General features: G+C 37.9%; 1 protein-coding gene across 11 annotated transcripts in view; it reads left to right on the forward strand.

Moving 5' to 3' along the window:
* COL24A1 (collagen type XXIV alpha 1 chain) overlaps positions 1-25,297 on the forward strand; it is a 338,176-nt gene that overhangs the window by 260,871 nt on the left and 52,008 nt on the right. For all 11 annotated transcript variants that reach the window (XM_074376091.1, XM_074376094.1, XM_074376086.1 and 8 more), the window contains 5 exons: positions 701-754; positions 6,415-6,468; positions 6,579-6,632; positions 12,503-12,556; positions 13,709-13,816. In XM_074376091.1, the coding sequence (XP_074232192.1) occupies positions 701-754; positions 6,415-6,468; positions 6,579-6,632; positions 12,503-12,556; positions 13,709-13,816 (324 nt within the window). The remainder of the gene's footprint in view (positions 1-700; positions 755-6,414; positions 6,469-6,578; positions 6,633-12,502; positions 12,557-13,708; positions 13,817-25,297) is intronic.

The raw sequence follows: 25,297 nt of genomic DNA on the forward strand, positions 1-25,297 counted from the left end.
TTTAATTTGTGTTTCTTTTCAGACAGTAGGTCCTAATATGTGATAATTTTTCAAGTGCATTTTAGAATAAATAATTTGAACAGTTTATCATATCAAAGATTTTATACTAGGAATATTTAGAAATAGTTAAAAGTACAAATTTATTAGATTAGTTTCTACCTTAAGGATTAAAATGAATAAGTGTAATTTTTATTAGGTTAATTTATATCTTAACAATTAAAATTTCACAGATTAAATAATAAACAATAGAATTTCTGATGAATAGTAAAGTAAGATTAGCTTTTAGAAACTTTTAAAAAGATTATTAAATATAATATTTTCTAACTAATGGAATTAAGTGGCTGAATGATCCTGCTTAAATTTTTTCAGTCATTTTTACATTAAGTAAAAATGCAAGTTATTTTGATATATAACATACTTTGCTCATCTGAAAATTCATGTTGTTTAATTGCACTTCATTTCTTCAGTATTTTTTCTAGCAGAATCATTATGAAGTTTCCTTTAAATAATTCAGTGCTTATGATGTTCTTGGTATCACTGAAATTCAATCTTTTGAAATTAGTGGAACTGAAGAAATTATTATCCATTTGGTTTCATATTTTGGAGAAAAAAGTGTTTCACACTGACTACCATCTGTCTGCACTCACAAATACTTAGATCCAGCTGTGAGACTGATTGTTTTTGCCTGTGGTCTCTGTAGGGGCCAAGGGGGGAGCAAGGAGAGAGGGGAGAGCCCGGAGCAGAGGGATATAAGGTAATTACTGCAAATTTTACCCCTTGCTTCGAACTTTGAATAGGGTTCTCTGTGGTTCTGATCAGTTGCCCATGAAAACAGGCATCATTGAGTTAATGTTTTATGTTTTGGATCTGGAAGAAGCCTAGCTCTTTGTTTTTTCTCTCCCTTTGTTCTGAAAGTATCTTCGTCTCCTTCTGTTGCTGTTTCTTTCATATCATTCAGATCTCAGCCAACATGTTACTCTCTCAGAGGCCCTCTCCAACTGCCCTTTCTGTCTGTCACTTTATATCTTACTACTCTGGTCTGTTTACTTCATGACGTTTAATGCTATCTACGTTATCTTACCAACTTTTTATACATTTGGGGTTTGGTTTGTCTGTGTTCTTGCAACAAAATATAAGATCCATGAGAGTAAGACTCTTGTCTTTTCCATCAGTGTATTTCATCATTTTTATTAATATTTGTGTCAAGGATGTTCTGTATTCCTGCCCTATATCTCTTCCTTTTCTGTTTATAATGTCACATGCTAAACAAAATGGTCACTTGCTAACTCTCTCCCTGTAGTTGCTGTCTTGTTCCTTTGCTCACAACATTCTCTGCCTACTCAAAAAATAATGTAATCTTTACTTACATAAATCCTAGCTATCCTTTATAATCTAATTCAGACTCCCTTTTCTCCTGACCCACTCGAACAACAATCTTTCCCTCTTCTGTCGTCCTGTAATATTTACTGTTAACAGAAGTTATTCATCACAGATATTTTACCATCTACTGTTGCTGATGCTTTAAGTATTTTTAATATGCAGGTATCTTAGCTCCTCAGCTTAAAAGTACACTGTCTTGTTCTGAGCCCTGTACGAATTAGTATACAATATGTACATAAACATAATTCATTTCTAACAGTGAATTGATGGGATATTTGATCCAATATATACCTTTCATTATATAAAATTTTTTTGTCCTTATGTGTAAAATGAAGACTTAGGTAGCCAGATTGAATGGACAAGCTGGTAGGTAGATAATTACCATTTATAAGCTGATTTTCGTAAGCCTGAAATCTGAAAAATCAACTCTCACTTCCTAAAACCCTCTTTGAAGCAAATGTCCAAGGTAGTTCTAAAAGTTTGTGAAATTGATGGGGTGGCCATCTTACATTTTTCCTATTTTCAGAGAACCATTTTTAGAAGATATATCGTATATGTTCTGTCTCCAGTTTATATACCATTTGTTTCTACAGTGCTTCCTAATCCAAGGAATTCAGTAGATTTACTTGAAATCAGCTTTTCTTTAGGTTGAGAAGCAAACCCACTGCTTCCAGCATAATTTGAGAACCTTCTTAAACTTCTTTAGCTTTTTCTGTGCATGATTTCTCCACACATTCTGAGGAAAATCAGGTTCTTCTTAGCATCTTCTTTTGGCCTCTACCAACTAGTCAGTAGCTAAACGAGCATGTCTATTTGCAAACAAACAATTAACTGTTCTATTGGAAGAAGAAAAGAATGTCTTCACCTAGTCAGAAGAAGGAAAACCCTGCCCCTTTCATTCTGGAAAGTCGTATATTCTTCAAAAATCCTTCATGAGAGGAAAGCTTTCCCCTAGGCTCACTATGGAATCGATTTCTCCTCCTTCATTCCATAAATACTCCTGATACAGTTTTCAGTTGTGGATGTTTGATGAACTAGTGTGAGCCACGTTTTCTTTCTGTCTTACTCTATCCTATGTTCTTAGGCTTTAGGAGTCATTTGATCATTCACTGATGGGTTTATTTTAAAAATCCATTTAGTACCAGGCAACCACAGTAATTTTATTGGTTAGACATCTAAGTCATGAAATACCCACACTTATCCCCTGGCACATTTTCCCAACCGTAAGTTTGATTCATCCAGGGGAACCATGTTTTACTTAGAGTTAGAGTGTTCTGTTGTAGCCTTAGGTGATATTTTAAATTGTTTGCTTTTCTATATGGGCACTGTAGATACTATCATTTCACTCTAGAAAACTGATGGTTAGCATTATCACCAAGCTTTTTTTTTTAAATTGTACTAAAATGCACATAATGTGAAATTTACCATTTTATTCATTTTAAAGTCTAAAATTCAGAGACATTTAGTACATTAGCAATATTGTACAACAATCGCACACTACTCAGTTCCAGAACAATTTTGACCACCCAGAAAAGGAAGCTCCATGCCCACTAACCAGTCACTCTATCTCACCCAGCCTCTGGCAGCCACTACTCTGCCTTCTATCTTCTTGATTTATCTATTCTGTACACATCATACAAATAGAATCATTCAATACATAGCCTCTTGTGTCTGGCTTCTTTCACTTAACATAAGTTTTTCAGGGTTCATCCATATTGTAAAATATATCAATACTTCATTCCTTTTATGGCTGAATAATCACAAAGCTTTTAAACTTTTATGTTCACAAATATTCTTACAGTTATGATGAACTCATGTTTGGAGAAAAAAATGGAATGAATAATGAAAACTTTGCTTCCATTTGGCTATGAACAGCTGAAACAGTTGGTTACATTTTGTAATCCTTCTCACCATTTTTTGTTATTTTTTCCTCTGGAAGAAACTGAGAATCATAAAAGTCAAGTGTGTTACTCATTATCGGTAAATATTTATTAGGCGTTATTCTATATGACACATTTTATGTGTTATGTATAATTAAATCTCTGGTCATTTAGCATACATTTTAGAGTCTTCTGTGGGCCAGGAGCCATGAATTTAACAGTAGGCAACCCAAACTCGTTCCTTGATTCCATGGATATCACTCAGAGAGAAAAGAGTGCTTTATCAGTATAAAAACAGATGTAGTTGTCATCCAGTAAACTATACATCATATATGTCAAGATAAATTAATCTGAGGCTTGAGAGAGTCAGAGAACATGGTTTGAATAAGAGCACTATACTGTCAGTATTTACTTTTTAAAGATATGAGCAGAAACACATATACCCAAGATTAAATCAGGCTAAATTTGAGTGCGATGAGCCCTAAAAATACAGTAAATAAATCATGATCTAGCTTCAACTCCTTTTTACTTTGGTTTGGCAAAGGCCATAGAATTCTTTGCATACAGTAGAAGAACTAAATGCTCACTTGGCCTTCCCTCCTTAGCATCAGACATGCAGATTCAAGCAGCTGTTAGGCATCGTCACAGCAACTCAGACACAGCGTGTCTAAACCGGTGTCAGCGTCCTCTCCAAATCTGATCTGCTACTTTTTGTGTCCTTAGTTTGGTGAAGAGTTTCACAAGACATCCAGATGTCCAGTAAATGAATCTTCCCTCTTTCTGTCTCTCTCTGTCTCTCTTGCTCTCTCTCTCTCCCTCTCTCCTCTCCCTCCCTCCTCTCCCTCCCTCCTCTCTTTCCTTTCTCTGCCCTCTCACCTCTCAAACTCAATTGGCTGCTGCTTTGGGCCCCTTAAATATATCTGGAATCTTTCCACTTTGCCCTCCTTTAGTCTTTCATCGTTTTTTGCCTGAGTTATTTTTATATTTTTCTAACTAGACTCCTTATCCCCAGTCATAGCCCTCTCAAATTTATTCTCCACTTAGCATGCTGTGTTAGATGAATCTCCATTTAGCCTCCCACGCTCTTTCTTCTGCAAAACGCTTTCCTTTTACATTACTGCCTGGAGCATGCATCCTTCAGACTTCATCTTGTCATCGCTTCCCATATACAATCCTCTCCAAGCTCCCCTCGGCCATCCAACACATCCCATCACTAAAATCATCAGGAAAAAAAAAATCAATCACTTCCCATAATCTTGCCCACGTAACTTAATAATAATATTTACTACAGTATATTTAATTTTTGCCACTGCAGAAAAATAGTCTGTTAATTTTTATTGGAGTGGAAAGGACCAGAGGAATTATAGTGAAGCTCTTGGAAAACAAGTTTGTTTTGTTGTGAGATTTGTATCCAGACATCACAAAGCCATGAGAGGCAGGTGGCTCTCCTATGATCATTCTAAAAGGATGGTTTCCTAGGTGTATACATCTATCAAAATTCATCAAATTGTACATCTGGAAAAAAATTAAAATTAAAATTAAAATGTCTCTAACTACAGGTAAGAGTAGCGGTGGAGCCACAATAGGCCTCGATGGTTTTGAACTTTGTCGTTTATTCAGTTCTTACTGTCTCTTCACTGTTATCCCAGCTTCTCAGCAATCCCTGCTCTCCTGAGCCTGCTGAGTAAGCGACCTCCCGCAGTCATATTTGCTTGAACGCAGCTCCATCTTGACTGACCTGATTCTGTTTCTTGCTGACTCTGCTCATGTGCTGTTGGTAAGGGTCGTGGGTGATAACGGTTTTCTCTTTAGTTATGGCCATGTAGTAAGATTTCCAAATTAGCCTTTCTCTCTTGCAGCTTTCTCTCTCTCACTCCCTTAAACAGGATTCATTTCCTTTATCAGGAAGTTGGATCTTAAAACCATAAATATTTGCCTTGCAGAATGCAAACAAGGCTTCAGTTGATCTTTCTGTGGGAATAAATATTGTTAGCCTCAGGTATGTAGGCCTTTCTTCTCCTGGCCCAGAAAAAGGAGATGACCTGATAACTGTCTTTCCGGCGGCATTCGGCGGCATTCTTTCTATAATACACAGGAAGAAAGGAATCTGAAGTGAAGAGAGGACAGTAGGGAAGGGGATAAAAGAGATCACATGTGGAGTGCTTCCTGTGTAACTTACCTGACATGCCCCTGGGTTGTTGCTAGTTTCTGTTCACACACTTGACAAGGGAAATGTGGTAGGTCAGCATCCCTTCTCAGTAGAACTGGGGTGATGGCAGATCGCTGAACGTCACAGTCACTTGATGTCTTGGCATGTATGGTAACGACTCCCAGTCTTCAGACCAGTAAATCTACTCTCTAAATGGCTGTGAACTTGAGTTTGTAAAAATGGAGACCACAAGTACACTTCCACAGTGGGAAAAGGTTGAAAAAAGAAATTTGTTCTCAAACTCTCTATTCATTTATTTACTGTATTAAGTTTCCTGAGCCTGCTGTGACAAATTGCCACAAACCAGGTGGCTTAAAACAGTGGAAATTTATTCTCTCACAGTCCTAGAGGCCAGAAATCCAAAAGCAAGATACCAGTAGGGCGGTGATCTCACTGTAAGCTCTAGGGGAGAATCTGTCCCTGCTCCTTCCAAGCTGCTAGAGGCTGGCACATTACTTCAGGCTGCACCACTCCAATCTCTGCCTTTGTCTTCACATGACCTTCTTTGCTTATATCTGTCTGTCTCTGTGTGTCTCTTACAAGGATACTTGTCAGCAGATTTAGGGCCAACATGGATAATCTAGGATAATCTCCTTCTCAGATCCTGAACTTAATGACATCTGCAAAGATCCTTTTTCCAAGTAAGATCACATTCACAGGTTCTGGGGATTAGGGCATAGACATCTTTTGGCTTCAGTGGGCCATCCTTCAACCCACTATATTAACCTATGTGGAAAAAGTGAAACAGAAGTCTATACCCTTTCTCAGTTATCATAATATCTGATGGCTATTATGTTCAGTACTATTTCCGAGAGAGAATCATAATCTCTATAATATTTAAATTAAATTCTGTAACAATTTGCTACCACTTTAAGTGATAACTACCTTGTTCTCTAAGTCACATGTCTTTATTTACTCTAATAATACAATCTTTTCCATTCATAGGGTCATGTGGGTACACCAGGACCAAGAGGTGCCACTGGACAACAAGGGCCCCCAGTATGTTTTGAAAGCATGCTTTGTGATTCTGGCATTTAAAAACATTAATGTTAATAGATCTTATTTTGTCTCTGCCTTATATGTGATTTCTGTTTTGGTTCCTATTAAAGGGTGAGCCAGGTGACCAGGGTGAACAAGGACTTAAAGGAGAGAGAGGATCTGAAGTAAGTTGAAATTGCTTTAAAACAATTTGAAATTTATCCCTGGCTTGAGAAAGCAGGGGCACCGGGAGTTGCTGTTCATTGTAACTTAAATGCTCATCCATCCTTTCAGAGCAGGAGTCACCACAGGCCTCTAAACAGGGTACTTGTTAATAATTGCACTAAAACATGATTATTGGTTAATTCATGTGTTTTGACTGCCATTCAAATTTCCCTTTACCAGCAGCCTGCTCTGGCTTTAAGAAAATTGACTAAAGTTGTCCCAAACTAATTGTCCTTCCTTGGGATTTCAAGCAGAACTCCCAACAAGCCTTAAAACCAGCATTGCAGACTAGAAACGTGTTTGTCGCCCTTATTTAGTTGCTGCAGTAAGGCAGGGGTGGAAATAGTTTGACTGTACGACAGAGACTCACAGCTGGTTTACAAGATTTTTTTTTTCCATAACACAAATCAATTATTTGTTATTAAGCAAACTAAAAATCTGTGGACTTACTGAATTTAGCCATTTCTTTCCCTGTACATCGATAGATAGTGCCTCAACCTTCTGTAACAACTGGATTTGTGATTTGTACCATCAGTTCATAGCTGCCCTACTTTTCATGGCATGCTGACTTCATGTGCTATTGATCTAAAATTAAGTTCTTAAGAAAATGTACTGTACTTTAATAATAAATTAGGTGGGAATTGAGAAAAGGTAATGAATTAGAGACCATGTCTCTCCTAATGTGTTAAGCTGTCCTTACCCATACTTGTGTTTCCCATTTGTGTGAGTAACTAACAAAATTGGATTGAACCAGATAATAGATTTTCATTCATGTAGAAGCCATTTTAAACAGTCTTGGCATCTACCTAGTAACTCTGTCAGGATCCTTAATAATTAAGAGCTAATAAATAATAAACTTTAAAAATCCCATAAAGGCAAGCCTGAACAAGAAAAAGTGCAGAGAAAGAATACAGTTGTCTCATTCACTTAGAATTCTGAATACCCAAACTGGAAAAAGTAGTGGAAAAAGCCATGAACCTAGAACACTGCCACTGCCCTCATGTGACTTTCTGATATTTGCATTAAGTGCCTAAGGATGCAAATGCTCTCCCAAGGGTTGATCCTAAAATTTCTAGTATTTTACAATTAGTATTTTCATATTCTCAGTGTTTCCCTTTTCCTTTTTGACATATCTCAGGAAGAAGTTTTTTGGATGTTTCTTAGTATCTGTTAAAATAATATCAGTGAAAATCAAATATTCCTCCTAAGGCAACTGCAGCTCCAGCCTGTATGGTCGACACCCGGGGACTGGAGCTGAAAGGGGCTGAGGAGTCCTGGTTTAAAGCCTGTGTGACCCAGGGGGACTAGTTCTTTTCCCACTTTGGGCAGTGCTGGCACACAGTCCCGGTTAAGCCTCTTAGAATTTCAAATAGCAGTAATTGTTACCAGAATAATCACGGGCTATGTGTTATTCACTAGGGACATTTTGAATGGCCAGGTGGATCCTGTCCAACTGCTGACATCTTGCTTTTGAAAAGCTTTAAATTTGTTTTTTAGATTTGGAAGTGGCCCTTTAAGATCATTTGAACAACCCTCTAATTTTTCAGATGAAGAAGTTTAAGTCCCAGAGAGATTATGAGCTACCTAAGATCACAAAACTAGTTAGCAAGACAACCAACACTAGAAACTTTATTTCCTGACTCCCATTATTATACAGCAGCTTTCTGTTACTTTAAAATCTCTTATAAATTAAGCAAAATATGATTACTTTTACTTAACCAATTAATTCATTTATTGGTCTTTCAGACCTGAAACTGTGGACAACTATAAAGAAAAATTTGGAGCAGGTCAAGTCAAAGCCAGTTGCAAACCACCACATTTTTTAAGACTTTTATATTGCAAATGCAGTGAACTATCCCATAATGGCTTTCAAATACCGAGACTCAAGCCAAAATCTTATTTTCCTCCCAAAACAAAATTCCAGATTTTAGTGAACTGAAATTTTTTGGTTAAAAAAAGAGAGAGAGAGAAAGAGAGTATGATTCTTGCTTAACTCTCTAAATCTATGTCTGCATTTTTAAAATTTTTTTTTAATTTTAAAATTTTTATTATTTAAATGGAGGTACTGGGGTTTGAACCCAGGACCTCATGCATGCTAAGCACACACTATACCACTGAGCTGTACCCCCACCCTTATGTTTGCATTTTAAAGCTACCCTCTCTAACAAAGTTAGAACTAGCAGAGGGTTGAGATGACTGTCCTTCAGCTTCATTTAAATAAAAGTCAAACAAAGGAGTGTTTGGACTATAAGGGCACCTTTAAAAATTTCTGTTATCAAGAGAATTACATTATTTTCTCTTGTAATCTATGAAGTAGTAGAATCCCAATGAATGGAAAGCTGTTTAAACGGATCTGATTTCATGGAGGCTACTCTGTTTTTCAAAGCCAGGCAGACAAAAGAAAAAGCACAAATTTTCCACATCCTCTGAAGACTACATATGAAATTCATTCACCTTTCCTATTATGAGAATAGAAAAATCTGCTTCTTGATTTATGAGGTACTTATATTTAAATAAAGTGATATGAGTAAGTTAAGTTTGAAAAGAGCAGAGAATCCTTCTAGCTTTATTATATTTGAATTCTGGGCTTTGGTGGTAGGATAATTTTTTTTTCCTTACTCAATTAATCATCTCCTAACACCTTATATGACAACATATGTTCTTTGTCTTTGGCCCAATCTTAAATTTCCTACTGAACAGACCTCCTCTGTGTAAGATTAGTATTGTTTGGCTCATAATTTAGTTATAAGACTATCCAGCAATTCTAAATTCGAGGGTATTTTTTTAATGCTCAAATTCAAAAAAGTACCAGTGTTCTACACTTTGTTGATCTCGATGCATTTAAGACCTGCCTTGTGTGTCTGTTGTTTCTCCAACTGGCCTACTTCCTTTTAGTTATGGCGACAATAATTAGAATAAGGAAATCTTTCCTGAATTAAACACCTTAGTAGAGACTATTTTATTATTCGTTATACTCAATTTTTGTGTCCAGTAGATGGATTTTGCCACAAGTGACCATTACAAGCAAGAAAGTAAACTTTAAAAATAATTTTCATAATCATAATTTTCTCTTAGTGTTTTTCTATTGAGAGCTGCTTCCTAATGCCCATCCAGTTAGTGGTAACGTTCTAGTTTTCATGTTGTTGGACCCATATGTATAGATTTTAGAGCACAGTATATAACTGTTCTGAAATAACCCCCAACATAATAGTCACCCCGAAATGTAATCGATTTGTGATACGTGAATCTCTTTCTTTTTATTTTATTATTTGAATGTTTGGAATAAAATACTCACATACATGTGTAGCATATCTTGAACCGTAAGCCATAAACTCAGGTATACAGAAAGTATAACTTTATATTCCTTGTAATGGAACGTGACTTCTGTCCTGAATGCCTGTCCTGCCTGGTGGTAGAAACCTAACCGATGGAAATCTAGACAATTGGCTGCCTTTAACTCCATCCACTCAAATATCCTGCATTTGATTTAGAGTTTTCCCTATTCATTCTCTTTTCAAGTTTGCAGTTACATTCTGAGTGTCAGTGGTAGGGGAGGGGAATAGGAAGTGACGTTGGTCTTCAGCCAGCATCCACTAAAATGCACATCGTCCTTTTTGGCCCCCTTCTGCCATTATCCCACCAAGTTGGCATCTACCTTGGCCCTCCTGGCAGAAGATCTCTGAGCCATGCTGGCTCGTACAGCTCTTTTCTCAACTCAGGTGCAAGGTTTCCTCAGATGGGGCTCTAAGGGCCGTAGGCTACTGTTCTTGGCCACATGGACATAGGAGTCTGCTGCTTCCCACACTGTGCTGGGTGCTTGGAGGACTCAGACTTTCTCAACCCACTGGCCTAAATATTTCATGCAGAAATTTCTACTCTGTTGCTGACACTCAGTGCAACTTAGGACATCTCAATGGGGCCTTTACTCTCCCTAGCCATCATTTCTGTGCCCAAATCCCCAAACTTACGTGGTATTATTGTTTCTACCCACCCCAGGACTTGAGGGCAGAGTCGTGTCAAGGTCTCTTCTCAGAGACCCCCATCAGTGTCTTTACAGCTTTGCTTTTCTTCTTACCTTTCTCCAGCATGAAGATTTTTATATCCCCTTAGGTAGGAAAAACTGTCTTTTACATTATTATAATTCTTCTAAATATGGTCTTTGTGGCATAAATTTCATGACTTGAATCCTTTATTAACTTGGTTTCTGATACTCAAAGATAGACTTTTAATATTTTGACATCAGGCTTTTGTATTTAAAAAAATACATTATTTTCAAACTATTACCCCACCATGAGTTTCAGAGGACTATTTTGAAATTCATAAGCTAAGAAAAAGTCTAGTTTGAAAATCAAAAGTCTAAAACAGATCTATCACTTTGCATAAAGAGAAATACTTGTGAAGGAAAAAATAGTGGTTAACATATTTAAATATTGTCATGATTCATATACCTTTTTGTATATATATATCTTTTATTGACGTATAGTCAGTTTACAATGTTGTGTCAATTTTCTGGTGTACAGAATAATGCTTCAGTCTTACATGAACATACATATATATTGTTTAGTTAGTGCTATTCAAGATAACTGAAATCAGACTTTTTCAATATTTAAAATAGTCTTTTTTTGACTTTTTCACTTCTTTATTGTGTTCTAAAAGATGTATTTTATTATAGGGATCATATGCTCCAGAAATTATATTTACTTCAACTAAAGCTAGTTTACCAATTATCCCATTTTCTGGTTTTCTTCCCTTTGGAAGACTTTACACTAGTAACTTTTTAAAGCAAGTAAAACAGTTTTTGAACTTGGAGGTAGAACCCTTGATCCATGTATCTCCCCATCATCAAATTCTAACAAAACCGGATTTTTAGCTCTTTCAGAAAATACCCTTTTCCTTAGTGGCTACATATGCTATTTCTTCTTAAAATGTTTGAGCTCATTTTCAGAAGATGCAGCATCTTCTGAAATTGTCTATTTTGTTATTGTTGTCAAGTTGAAGCTTTGGCACAATTACCTTCAAATTTGAGTAGCATGTGTAACATCCCATTTGGGTGGAATTATCCTGTTCCTGAGACTTTTTGATGACTTTTGAGAAATGTGTCTCGTAATGGCAGTGTGCTTCTTTTTCTCATTTGTGAACTAGGTCACTCTTTTCCACATTTTTCTTCTTAAAATAATTTTAGGATATCATCAGAACAATGGCATGATTTGCAAGGGCAGACGTCTAACTATCCTGGCAGGCCAGTTCCTGCTAGATCAGTTATGATTTAGAACATCTCACACATGGAAAAATAAACAATTCTGTGGGAAATAAATATCTTTTCTTTGATTCACAGTATGTTCTTTTCTGTGTTCCAGATAAGCACATTGTAGGTTATTGGTTTATGTCCCTCACTGTATTGTAAGTGCCTTGTGAACAGGAGCATTTCCAGCACATAACAGAATCCCTGATATGTAATAGTTAACAAATTAAGTTAATAATTTACTGAATTAATTAAGTATTTAATGAGTTTCAAAGGGGAGGCAAAGGCCCTGCCTGGAAGCAGGGACTTTTATTAAATAATCTATTCAGTTCCCTTTTAGAACCGTATTTTAAATTCTTGAATCATAGAATTTGGAGCCAAGTGGAAATTCATGGATTATCTCATCAAATTCCCTCATTTCCAGAGGCAGAAAATGTCTCCCAGGAGAGCTGAACGACAGTCCCAGTGAGAAAGCCCTAGTTAGTGGCAGTATTTGCTGGAGCGTCCGGGGCTCGGGGCTCGTTTTCTGTGCCTTCTGTTTAGCTGAGTTTATTATACTCAGTTGACAACTGTGCTTCTCATTTTTAGGGTCCTAAGGGGAAAAAAGGAGCTCCTGGTCTTTCTGGGAAACCTGGCATTCCTGTAAGTAAAACAGGCCTTTTTCATCTTTATCGTCTTTCTAGATAGAGTTGGCAACTTCAGCGAGCAAAAAGTTTGGGGCCAATTATGACAAGTGTTGGATAAATCAGATTTGTTTTCAAAACAATGTTTAAACTCATGCTGGAACACAGAGGAGACAAAATATGACCGTCAGCTCAAAACCCAAGCTTGCCGTGGAAACGGAAGTCCGTGCAATTGAAGGCTGCTATTTTCCGGTGTCTGGGGCCCTCTCTGTGGACTCGCGCTACTACTCTCTGAGAGTGAACCTCTAAAACGTAGGGAACTTGGAGTCATGACTAAATGGTGACAAAGGTCAGAGATTTTCAAGCACGATTAAAAAAAACCTGAGCCGGATTTTAATTGAAGAACCCGGCCTCTCATGTTCCTGGCAAATGGAACAGAAAATCTTAGGGGAAAAAGAACTTGTAAATCCTTTCATCACAGAACAAAGATTAATTTTACCTTAGCCATCAGTTTCCTCTCTGGCCAGGCAAACATGTGTTGACTAGCTTATTAGCAAAGACTTCCTGCTCGTCTCCCCTAGCCAAGGGCCTGCTTTGGGTAGCCTGTGTTGGTTCAGAAAAAGTGGAGAAAAATGAGCATAAATTATAAGCACATTCAGAGCAGCAATTCCTACAGGTTAAATCCAGTTGCCCAAGAGTAGAAACAAAATGTTAAGACTTTTACTCAGTCATATAATTATCTAATTCAAAGTGGCAACCAAAAGAGCTGTAATTTGTTTCTGGGGAAAATAATATAACAGGAAGTTTTGGAGATGGTGAATGACAGCCTGTATCCTAACCTGACAGGTGCATATGGCTCATCTTTCCTCCACAGCTGGATGAAGCATGGGCTGGCACAAGGAGAAATACCAGAAAATGACACTAAAGCTGAAAAGGTTACGCAGCAAATTGTTGATTAGCTTGGCATTGTTGCATAGGGAACTTTTAAGGACAGTTACCTGATCTCTTGAATCCAAATAGAAAATTATTAAGGAATCCAAGAAACAGGAAAATTTATCCCGGGACAGGATATTAACAATGTAATCCCCTTCCCCAATAAGTATAGAGGTATTTGTCATTTAAACTGCTGTACAGCATCTCTCTGTAATCCAAGTAATTTCTAATCACCAAGGGACTTCCAGGCCTACCTGGGCCGAAAGGCACGCAAGGATACCATGGAGCAGAGGGCACTGCAGGAAACCCTGGAAAAGCTGGGCCACCAGGGGAACGAGGACTTCCTGTGAGTAGATTGACTATCTCTTTGCTCTTTATTTCTGATGCATACGTGTCTCCTTGCTAAGACCACTGATACTTTGGCTGACTTTCTTAGCTTTGACGTTGGCTCAGATTAAGCCAATCATTTCTTTAATAGTTAATTTGAAATTGTGTTTATGATTTCCAGGGACTGTCAATGAGTACATTCTGTTGGATGTTTTATATCTAATAACCCATATTATTCAACATTTATATCATTTTTACACATATAAAAGCTTGTAAATAAGAACCATAAAGAGGTAAAATTTTAGGAGCTACACAACCTGTGTTTTGAGTTCATCAAATGTCTTAAGCCACCTTTGGAACATGTAAGGCTTGGTGGTAACTCAAGGTAGGTGCTGCCAAATTCATTTTCCCTTTGCTTTTGCAGACTCACTATTCTGCAAAGACTGAGTGAACACTTTCTCTGTGTGCATCTAGTGGTGATGCAGTGATGTTGATTCTTATTTTATGCAATTTTCCACCTTACTTATTTGATCAGAAATTTAAAATCATATTGTTTTCTTTATTTAGCGATTTCTCCTCTTTCCTCCCCTAAAGTCATCATAATCTAGATTTTTTTTATTATCCCTTGTGTTTCCAGTTGAAATACTAGAATAATTAACTGCATAGTTCAGTAATCCAGTAAACCCAGTAAAATGTATCCTTTCACATTTCCACTATTTGGATATAGTTATCTATTGACCTGTTTTTCTTTTCCTAAATAAATCAATCCTAGTTGTTTACTCACATGTAGCATGGAGTCGCACCTAACCCCAAGCACAAATTAATATTCTTCTTTCACTGTAATGAGTTATCGCATCTGTTTAAAAAAGAAATCTGTTGGATTATGAGCCAGCCAATTTAGTTATTTTAGAAGTAAGTACCTAGCTGGATTTTATCTGGAAGGGTGAATATTTTTAAGGAGTATTAGCGTGGTTTCTGTTTGTTTTGGAGGCAATATGTCTGAACATCAGAGCATCAGGTTAAGTCCTAGAAAACTTTTGACGGCCAAGCTGATGTTTTTAATTAAAGTAAATATTTTATAGACTTCTGCCATTAACAACCGTCCGGTTATGAGGACCTCCATTTCATACCTCAGTCTTCAAGGGAGCTCATGCCCTGGCTATGCTGCCTTCTAGGCTCACCATGTAATAGTCTTAAAATGAGGTTGTGGAGTTTTAAAAATACAACAGTAAAACACTTTGAATTGGCCTGAAAGTGTATTTTTGCAGATTGTATTACTGGGAAGTGTTCTAGTGAATCTTACCTTATTGCTTTGAATAAAATTTTTAGAGTTGAAACAAAGAAAACCACATTTCAAAATATGTCATATTTCTTGCTGTGAACACAAGTTTAATCATGGAAGTGGTATGTAGGTGGCTGTGCCCAGTAGTTTAAAGGCTAAAAACTGAATTGTAAATACTAGTAATAGCAAATAGATTTATTTAATTACTAGGAAGAGGAACTCATTTGTTCTCTGGCTAAAATACCATATGTAAATAAAATAATAATCCAGGTACTTATACCAGATAGGAATACTACAAATCAGGGTCCCACATATGTATGTTTACTAAGAATTTCAGACATTCCACATGGAAGATATTCATCAGACATTGGTGACAGGTCACAGCCATCCATTACTTGTCACTTAATAGTTTATGGTGGCAAACAACTTCTTTTTGGTAATGTGTCTGATACCCGAAGGTCTCCCTAGAAAGGATTAAAAATTGAAAAATGGAATGAAAACATGGATTTTGACTACAAAAATATGAACCGTTTCCTCTTGCGTTAGGAAAAACTATGTGGCAAGTGATTGTTATCTGCTGCTAGTTTCTAGACAGAAAATAGACATTTTCTAACAATTCTGCATCCTTCTTCAATAATGAGGACAGTAAGATAATGGCTAAGAGAAAGCCAAAACAGAAAAGAATCCATGCAAATAAGATACTGATTTCATTTTAACTCTACTTGTTTAACGGGTACGGAGCTTCAGTTTGCGAACATGGAGATGGATTATGGTGATGGTTGCACAACAATATAAATGTACTTAATGTCACTGAATTATACATCTAAAAATGGTTAAAATGGTTAATTTATGTTATATATATTTTAACACAGTAAAAAAAAAAAAAAATTTACAGGCTAGCCAGTAAATGGGTTATAGCAGCATGCCCAAATGTGGTATAGACTGACTCTGAAGTCCAGAGAGGTTCACCACGCATTGTACCCCTTTTATTGTGATGAGCAATGAATGCAAAGTGCAACCACCTGTCTCCGTTTTAGAGGAGATACCCTGATAACACCCCCAGGCCCTCACTGCCAGGAACCTCTTCCACTGAGCAGTCCCGTGGACCTTTTCATCCTGTCCTCTGGCATATCTTTAGGGTGCTTGTTCTTTTCTGCTCTCCAGGTCTGGTTAGCATAATGTCCTCAGTTTAATGGACCTGCATGATATTTTGTGAGATATCAAGACTATAAAGTTATCCCTCTGGTCTGTTTTATGCCAGAGAGGAGAACTGAGCTGACACATCACTGAGATGAGGCACTGAAGGGATGCAGCTCTCTGCTGTGTGTAAGCAAGCAGGTTTCTTCTGATGATCTTTACTGATAGGAATATTGGTAGGAAGTATTTTTACAAGGTCAGTAACTGCTGTTGCTAATGGCAATACTGTTTAGTAAAGACACCATATCAGAAACTGCAGCTGTGGTTGGCATCCACACACAATTAAGTTTGTAAGTTGAAGTCTTGGACATAATTCCAAGACTTATCTGGTGTTTGCAGCAGCCAAATAGGTGAGTAAAATGGGTATGGGGTATGGTAAGATCACTGCTCCTGCATCTTTGAGGTCTTTGTGGCAGCAGTGTATACAATTTTCCACAGGGATGTGGTTTACTATGCAGTTTTCTGCTGGAATGTGGTATTACCTTAGGTTTAGTGTTCCCAGGGAGGGGGCAAGAAGGGACAGCTTTAGGAGCTTCTGTGTGTCTCTTCCCTTCCTACCATAATAGCCTTTTACTTTATGAGTTAGGAATTTTCACTCTTCTGTGATTGGAGAAAGAAATACAGAAACAAAAAACTGGCTTCACAGTCTTGCTGGATCCACTTGGAAAAGAAAGTGGGGCCAAAACTCCATTTATCTCTTGACCTTCATAAACTTTCACTCTGACCAGAGTGCCATGATGATACTTTAGATTTCCAGGGCTTATCATCGGTTCAAGTCCAATATCTGACAGCTCCCAGAAAGGCTGAGAGTTTCTCTTTCCCCATTGTTCAGTCACCTGGTAATGACCTCAAGTCCCTCCGAAGAAGGCTTGAGGCAGGGTCACTGTGTACACCTGTGACCGCGTTGCAGGATTCTTTCTCAAAGAGAACCTGCCTTCCCTTCAGTCAAGGGATTCTGGTCCAGGAACTGACCTGAGTCTGGGAATTGGGTGGGAGGCCATGAATCCCAAGCACAGTGACTTGAATTAGGACTGTGCTCATCCGACCTAGAATTTTTCTACCTACGTATCAATATGTTGATATATGGTATATTTAATTTCTATGGATCTTTGGTCGACTAACCACCACCACAGATCTCTGCAGGTCAAAACACCTGATTCTACTCCATCCCGTGGCTTATTGTGATCATTGTTTCTACCTTTTCTCTGATAGTAAAGCACTATTACCTAGATTCTTCTACTCAGAGGGTCCAGTATTCTTGTTTAAATAAAGGAGCCTTATTCTTATGATATTTCTTTTTTTTTTCATTTTTCAGTTTTATTAGGTAGAATTGTTACAATTTGACTGCACATATACAATGTATTGCATGTGAACACATATACACAATATACTGCACACATTTTTTAAATTTACATATATATATACTTCACGCTGTGCATCTATACTCCTCTTGAGGTCTCTGAATATCTTCACCATCATTACTTTAAACTCTTTCTCAGATAAATTGCCTATCTCCTCATCACTTACTTCTTCTGGGATTTTATCTTGTGCCTTGGCCTGGGAAATATTCCTCTGTTACTTCATATTGTTTATCTTTCTATTTTTATTTTTAGGTAGCTTAGTTACATTCCTCGACCTTGGCGAGGTGGACCTCTGTGGGAGATGTTCTATGAATCCCAGCAGTACACTCCTCTCTTGTCACCCTAGGGCCAGGGTCCAGCCAGTCCTGATGTAGAGTCTGGCCTGTGTGTGTGGGCTCCTTCCACAGGCTGTGGGATTGTTGTTTTCTTCCCTCTGGTACCTGCCCCTGGTGGATGAGGCTGGACTGGAGGCTGATGCTGGTTTTCTGGCAGGAGGAGCCGTTATCTGCTGACTGCTGGGTGAAGCTTGGTCCTGGACCTCTGGTGGGTAGGGCTGTGTCTAGAGGCCACTGTGGCTTAGGAAGTCTGCTGATGGGTGGGGCTGTGTTCCTGTGTTCCCACCCGGTATGTTGTTTGGCCTGAGGCTTCCCTACAGGCTGTTGGATGGGGCTAATTATTGGTTCTAATGATCCAATCAAGATGGCAGCCTCCAGGAAAGCTCACGTAGATGAACACTCCCGGAATGCAAGCTTTTAGTCCTACCACTGCCCTCTTGACCAGAAGTATAGTGTTTTAGCCTCATTGACTGTAGGCTACAGTTGAGTCAAGGCTTCAAATTGCCAGTCTATCAGACTGTTAATGGTGCTCCCAGGTGCTTGAGCAGGGGGGCTACCTCGACAAGCAAGGAAAACTAAGAAGGACTGGAGGTTCAGAGTTCTTAGTCTTGGCTGTGTCTGCTCGAATATGCCCATCCCTTGTCTTGGAGTTCCCCTCCTTTTCTTCATGCCCTTGTACATGAGAGATCTGGCTAGTCGAAGGTGTATTCGTATGCAAGTTCTACAGACCTTAAGGTGGATTGGGTCCTCGGCCATGTCTGCCTTGTGACTGCAGGAGGTGAAGGACTCCTTCAAGCTGCCACAGAGATTTTTTAACTGTCCATTGTATTGTTTTGGTTTTTTGGGGGAGGGTTATAAATTAGGTTTACTTATTTATTTATTTTTAATGGAGGTAAGGGGACTGAACCCAGGACCCTGTGTATGCTAAGCATGTACTCTACCTCTGAGCTATGCCCTCCCTCCCCATTGTGTTCTGAGTTGAGCATACAAGACTTTCAGTTTGTCCCTTTCTCTGTGTATTCTCTCTAGATCATTCCTCTGATCATGCAGTCTTTGTAGTCACCACAGTGAATACATGCCAAGGCCACATACTCTTCTAACACTGTGCTCTCCAGCAGCACTTAAATCTAGTGACTTGACCAGTGCTAATTTGAATAATCATGATGCCACTGCATACCACAGATAACTAGTGTCCCACAACAAGGAATTATCGGAGCTTTCCTTGATTATGAGCAAACCAATCTTAGAATCCCATTTTGGGGGTCAGTTTCCTGGATTCACTCTTACTACTGATTATGTATCAGAATCTACCTAAAAACAAATAGCACACTCAAATGGGGCATTTGAGGAGGGTGTAATAAAGGGACCACTTACAAAGATGCAGGCAGAACTAAGGAAAACCAAAGAGAGATGCTGAAGCACCCAGGGGATGGCAGCAATGGGGAGCCATTACAACACATAGGCCTGAAGGAGGCACAGGGAAGGGAACAGTGAACAAATTATAGACAAAGTGGTTATTTTTATAGGAGGGAGCCATTTAGCAGGAGTTGAGACCTTCAGTAGCAGAATTCTGGCAATCCACTGCAACTCAGCAAAGGGAGACTCAGGGGAACAAATACTTCAGTCTCCTTCTCCTGTCTTCCAATCCCCCAACAGTACATCCCATCAGCCAAACTCAACTCAATGCGTTGTAGTGCCCATTACTAAAAAAGCAGACACTGAAGAATGCCCACATTTTATGAACATGGTTATGAAATTCAAGTGGAGGTGTTAAGTAAGCAATTAGATATTCTGGGCTAGAGCTCAAAGAAGAAGTCAACTATAAATCTGAAAGTATCAACATAAAAAATGTACTATTCTGAGTCCCATTAGGAAGTAGATGGAATACTTAAGTGGAATTTTGAAGAGACTATTTACAGAAATGTAGACAGGATTAAGTCAGCCAATAAATGATGTTGGGAAAACCCAGACACTATCAACAATAGGAAGCAGTTACTTCCCTTAAACCTGAAAGGAAGTAGGACAGAAATGTCAGGTTGAGAGCTTGGGACCTGGAGCTGCTGGAAAAAGAGCATCTTACAGGAGCTATAGGTGAAAGTAATGAAGCCACTGACAGAATGCCAAAGCTGGGAGGAAATAGAAATAAATGTATTACCTCTCTTTCCTCCTACCTTTCAGTATCCTAGTGGTGCATCCCACTGGCTGACTACAACCAGAAGTCAGAGGACAAGAGAACCCAGGTGATGCAGTCCATGAGGGTCAGATTCCTGGGACAAACAGCAACATAGAGAAGGGGGTAGTATATGGATATAGGGAGCAAATGGAGAAAAATAAGCACAAGTATTAGGTAAACAATGGAAAGAAGGTCTAGAACCAAGTGGTGAGGAATTCTGTCATGTAGAAGTCAGGTAAAGGAGGAAGAGGAAACTACAAAGGAGTCTGAGATGGAATGATCATAATAAATAGGAGAAAAACATGTACTGTCATGGAAACCTAAGAATATTTCAAGGAGAAGGTCATCAACTGTATCTAGTAATCCTGAGAGTGTTTGTTGGACATTCTATTTTGTTTATTCTGTTGTGTTGTTTTGTCTTGGGGGGTTTTTTGACTACTTGGTATCTTAACACCATTTTTATGTTTAGAAGTTTTTGTTTCCTCTCTTTTTTGAGTCTTGGTGGGAAGCCACCTTCTACTACAGAAGTCAAAACTTCCAGACTCTTACCTTCCAGTCCCTCCTTGAAACAAGGGTGTAGGCCCATGACCCAGGCCTAGCCAATCACTTCTATTCACCTACACCTTCAGTTGGGGGGTTAGTAATACTCAGCAGCAGGGATAATGGAGGTTCTGTTCTGGTGGCAGTGGCAACAGCATCAGCAGCACTCAGTTCCTGGGAAGACTGCTGTCAACGTCCAGCAGCTGGGGTGGTGCGAGCCACAGTGTCCAAATTCTGGCTGCCTAGCTGTCCTTTAATTCTACCATTTCCCAAACCTGGTTTCCTAGGTTTATCTGTGATTATAAGAACTACTAAATGTCTTTTCAGTAACTTTTTTGCTTAATTGGTTTCTGGTGTCTGCAAATAAGGACCGTAATACAGAAATCTAGTAAGATAAAATTATAACCACTGCATTTTAGTATATGGAAGTCATTGGTAACTTCAGCAAATATCCATTTTACTTGATTAGTAGAGTCAGAAACAGCACTGGAGTGCTTGAGGAGTCAGTGGACAGTGAGGATATCAAGACATTCAGACAATTCAATGGAGAAATTCAGCTCTGAAGAAGGTAGGGCAATAATTAGACAATTAACTGAGATTAAGGTATAAAGTTATTTTTTTTCTAATTTTTAATTTTATTTTATTGAGTTATAATCAGTTTACAATGTTGTGTCATTTCCAGGGTAGAGCACAATTTTTCAGTTATACATGAACATACATACATTCATTGTCACATTCTTTTTCACCGTGAGCTACCACAAGATATTGTATATATTTCCCTGTGCTATACAGTATAAACTTGTTTATCTATTCTATATATACCTGTCAGTATCTACAGATTTCGAACCCCTAGTCAGTCCCTTCCCACAGCACTTCCCCCAGCAACCACAAGTGTGTATTCTATGTCTATGAGTCTGTTTCTGTTTTATATTTAAGTTTATTTGTCATCTTCTTTTTTTAGATTCCACATATGAGTGATCTCATATGGTATTTTTCTTTCTCTTTCTGGCTTACTTCTCTTAGAATGACATTCTCTTGGGACATCCATGTTGCTGCAAATGGCATTATGTTGTCATTTTTTTAATAGCTGAATAGTATTTCATTGTATAAATATACCACAACTTCTTTATCCAGTCACCTGTCAATGGACATTTAGGCTGTTTCCATGTCTTGGCTATTGTAAATAGTGCTGCTATGAACCTTAGGGTGCAGGTGTCATCCTGAAGTAGGGTTCCTTCTGGATATAAGCCCAGGAGTGGGATTCGTGGGTCATACGGTAAGTCTATTCCTAGTCTTTTGAGGAATCTCCATACTGTTTTCCACAATGGCTGCACTAAACTGCATTCCCACCAGCAGTGTAGGAGGGTTCCCTTTTCTCCACAGCATCTCCAGTATTTATCATTTGTGGATAGTATAAAGTTATTTTTAATTGAGAGAACCTTGATCATATTTAAATGCTATAAGGACCTGGTAGAGATGGAGACTGAAGATTTAATCAAGGGAAAGGAGAATCTGAGTATGAATTGGTCAGACAATAAGACATGAATATTTTGGCTCCACTTACTAAGTTATTCTACTTCTAATTGGGAGTCATTAAAAAATAAAAAAAAAAAAAACAGATTCTGAGCCACATAGCCCTCTATATATGACTAGTATGAAAAGCTTACTGAATTTTATGGTAAAAAATTGAAATGAATTACAATAATGTTGAATACTGCTACAGTATACCTTCCAGGGCCATGAAGTTGAGTGTCATCTGGTATTTCCATTAGTAAGCAATTAGGTATCAGATCATAACTCATCATCTTCTACTTTTTAACATTTTCAAAGACTGTTAGAAAAATTTACATGCATACTTAGAATATCAGGATGTCATGAGTATTGAAGCATTTTGTAATCATTGAAATAAAAACAAAATAACTTTCCCTTGAGGAATCCCCTTTTAACCCCAAGGTTTACACATGCTCTTGGTATTTATGAATGTGCAGATATTTCCTACAAATGTCTCTGCTCTCTGTAGAATATTTTATATGAAATTAGAATGACAGTGCTTTATAAGGAACTAGTCTGTTCAATGAAATTAGGTTCAGTAGAAAAGTGATTTCTAAGATAATTATTTCTGAAAACTACTATGGTAATAGAAAAACTACTTAAGAGAAAGTAATATAGTTTATAAACGCTAACAAATTCCCTGGAATATTTTCAACAAAGGATAAGGACATCTTTCCACTGGTGGTTTTTTTTTTTTTTAAATCATGGCACCATGGTGTTTCTTGGCTTACTTTTAAAGACTGATGGATTTTTCCACTGAGAAAAATATTTATCCTGGGATTTCTAGCATTATGCAACCGCCTGATTTTCCTAAACAATGTTCTTTCTTTCTTTCTTTCTTTCTTTCTTTCTTTTTTTTTTTTTTTTTTGATGTGGCCAAGAAGTTAAAGAATTCCTGGCATATTCACTCTGCAGTTTCAATGTTTTTTCAAGGTCATGTGACTATAACTGAAGGATAGTATTGGGGAGACTCACAGTTGACTCTTTGAATTTCCTTTTGTACAAATGAGTGTTTTGAGACTAGTCAACTTAGCACATCTGTAGTAAATGAGTCTACCATGCTGTTTTCATTGAGTTGGACTTCTGTATAAGCATAGTGCCACAGTCATCTATGACAAAGGAAAACAGTTTTTCCCTGCAAAGCTCATAAATCCATTTGTCATCAAAATGAAGGCTTACCAGTCTTTATTCTTCATTGCTGCAACTAATGAAATTGGTTATTGGAAAAGAGGGAAAGAAACAAAACTAACAACATGACTTAGGACAAATCAAGGCCTTTCAGTCTTGACTTTGCACTTTGTCAGGTGAACACAGGCTTAAGTGTCAACTAAAATGAGATGCTTGTCCTAGAAGAACATTGAAAGTTTTGCTTTTCCACTCGGGGACTGTGTCCAGTAAAAGAAGGAAGAATACACTTCCTCAGCCCACTCATAATCCAAGCATAGATTAGCAGGACCAGCATGGAAGCCTCTGCTAGGAACACCAGCAGCCTTGGCACCCCTTTGGGCTGTGTGTTCTCTAGTCTGTGAGCTGGTCACCCTGTTTCTAAGAAGATGTATTTCTTTTTCTTACAATATTTTGGAGAAAGAAACACACTGGCATTGGCCAAATCTACATTCAGCAAATCCTGTCAACTCTTGATTACTGAGGTTGATAATCCAGTTATGGCTTATCCTGATTGCTACTTTCCCTCTCTTCTCCACCCTGCTGCTTGTTTTGGCCCATTTATTGCTCATTAGGAACTCTTCCAGAGCAGAGAAAACTCAGCCTGTTTGCTTATAAGCAACAAAATGAAAGATTTGCTAAAGGATGTAACTTTACTAGTTGACTCTTCAGTGACTCCAAATCCCATAAAGTTCATACTCTTTGTGAACTGTTGTTCCTTTATGATCTGGCCTCTGTTTACATTTCCAGTCTTACATTCTACCTCTCTCTTCATGTGTGCTGGGCATTTTAGTCCAACAATCACTGAACAATTACTGAATACTTACTACAGGCCAGGCACTATTTCAGGTGCTGAATATAAATGAACTTCTTTAATTCTCACCAAAACCCCATGAAGTAGGTATAGCTGTTACCTTCACTTTATAGAACAGGAAACTAAGACTCAGACTACGTAACGTACCCAAGGTCACACAGGCAACACATAATAGACTCAGAATTCAAAATAAACCATCTAGATTCAGAGCCTATGTTCTTAACCACTATGTTACACTTTTTCAAGTATGTCAAGTAATTTCTTAGACATTGCCCCAAATTCTGTGTATTTCCCTCTGTTTCATGCCTTGTACATGTAATCTGTTCCCTCTGCTTGGGAAACTCTTCCATTTTTCCCTCTAACTTTAGGATGAACAATTTCTTGATCTTTCAGGACTTACTTAACCGTTACTTCCTTCAGGCGCTTTCCTTGGACTCTTCAAAGTTAAGCATGCCTGCTCTGAACTTCTGTACGCTCTGTACCCTGATTCCATCAGAGCATGGATCATATGGGTACTAATTACTGATCTTCATGTCTTTCTCCTCCAAGAGTTTGTAAATTCTCTAGAATTAGGATTATATTTTATTCGTCTTTGTATTCCTTAGCACAGTGTCAGGCTCATCTAGAAGAAGTTCAATAAGTATCTGAGGAGTATATGTCCTTTTCATAATAACTATGACTTTGCAGACCTGAGTTTAAAATTAAGATGTGTTAGCTACTTAACATGTTAAGAATCATCTATAAAGTGAGTACAATAATACCTAGTTCATATGCTTTTTATGAGAATCAAATGAGATATTGTATGTGAAGTGCTTAGGACGCTGTGTGCACTTAGTTACTATCTTTTCATAATAATAAATACTCATGGTTAGGCCAACATTCAGTAAACAAATATTTGTTTAGTGCTTAATATGAGCCAAGAGTTATGGAAGATAGCAGTGAACAAGAAGGGCGAAGTATGTCCTCATGGAACATACAAAGACCAGCAAGAAATTGCTGACATTTGACTATTTTTGACCTTAAAAAAAATCATAATTTAATATGAATCAACCTAAAAATTGGGTAGTAGTCTATAAACAAATC

This window comes from Camelus bactrianus, chromosome 13, assembly GCF_048773025.1.
Source record: "Camelus bactrianus isolate YW-2024 breed Bactrian camel chromosome 13, ASM4877302v1, whole genome shotgun sequence".
NCBI lineage: Eukaryota > Metazoa > Chordata > Mammalia > Artiodactyla > Camelidae > Camelus > Camelus bactrianus.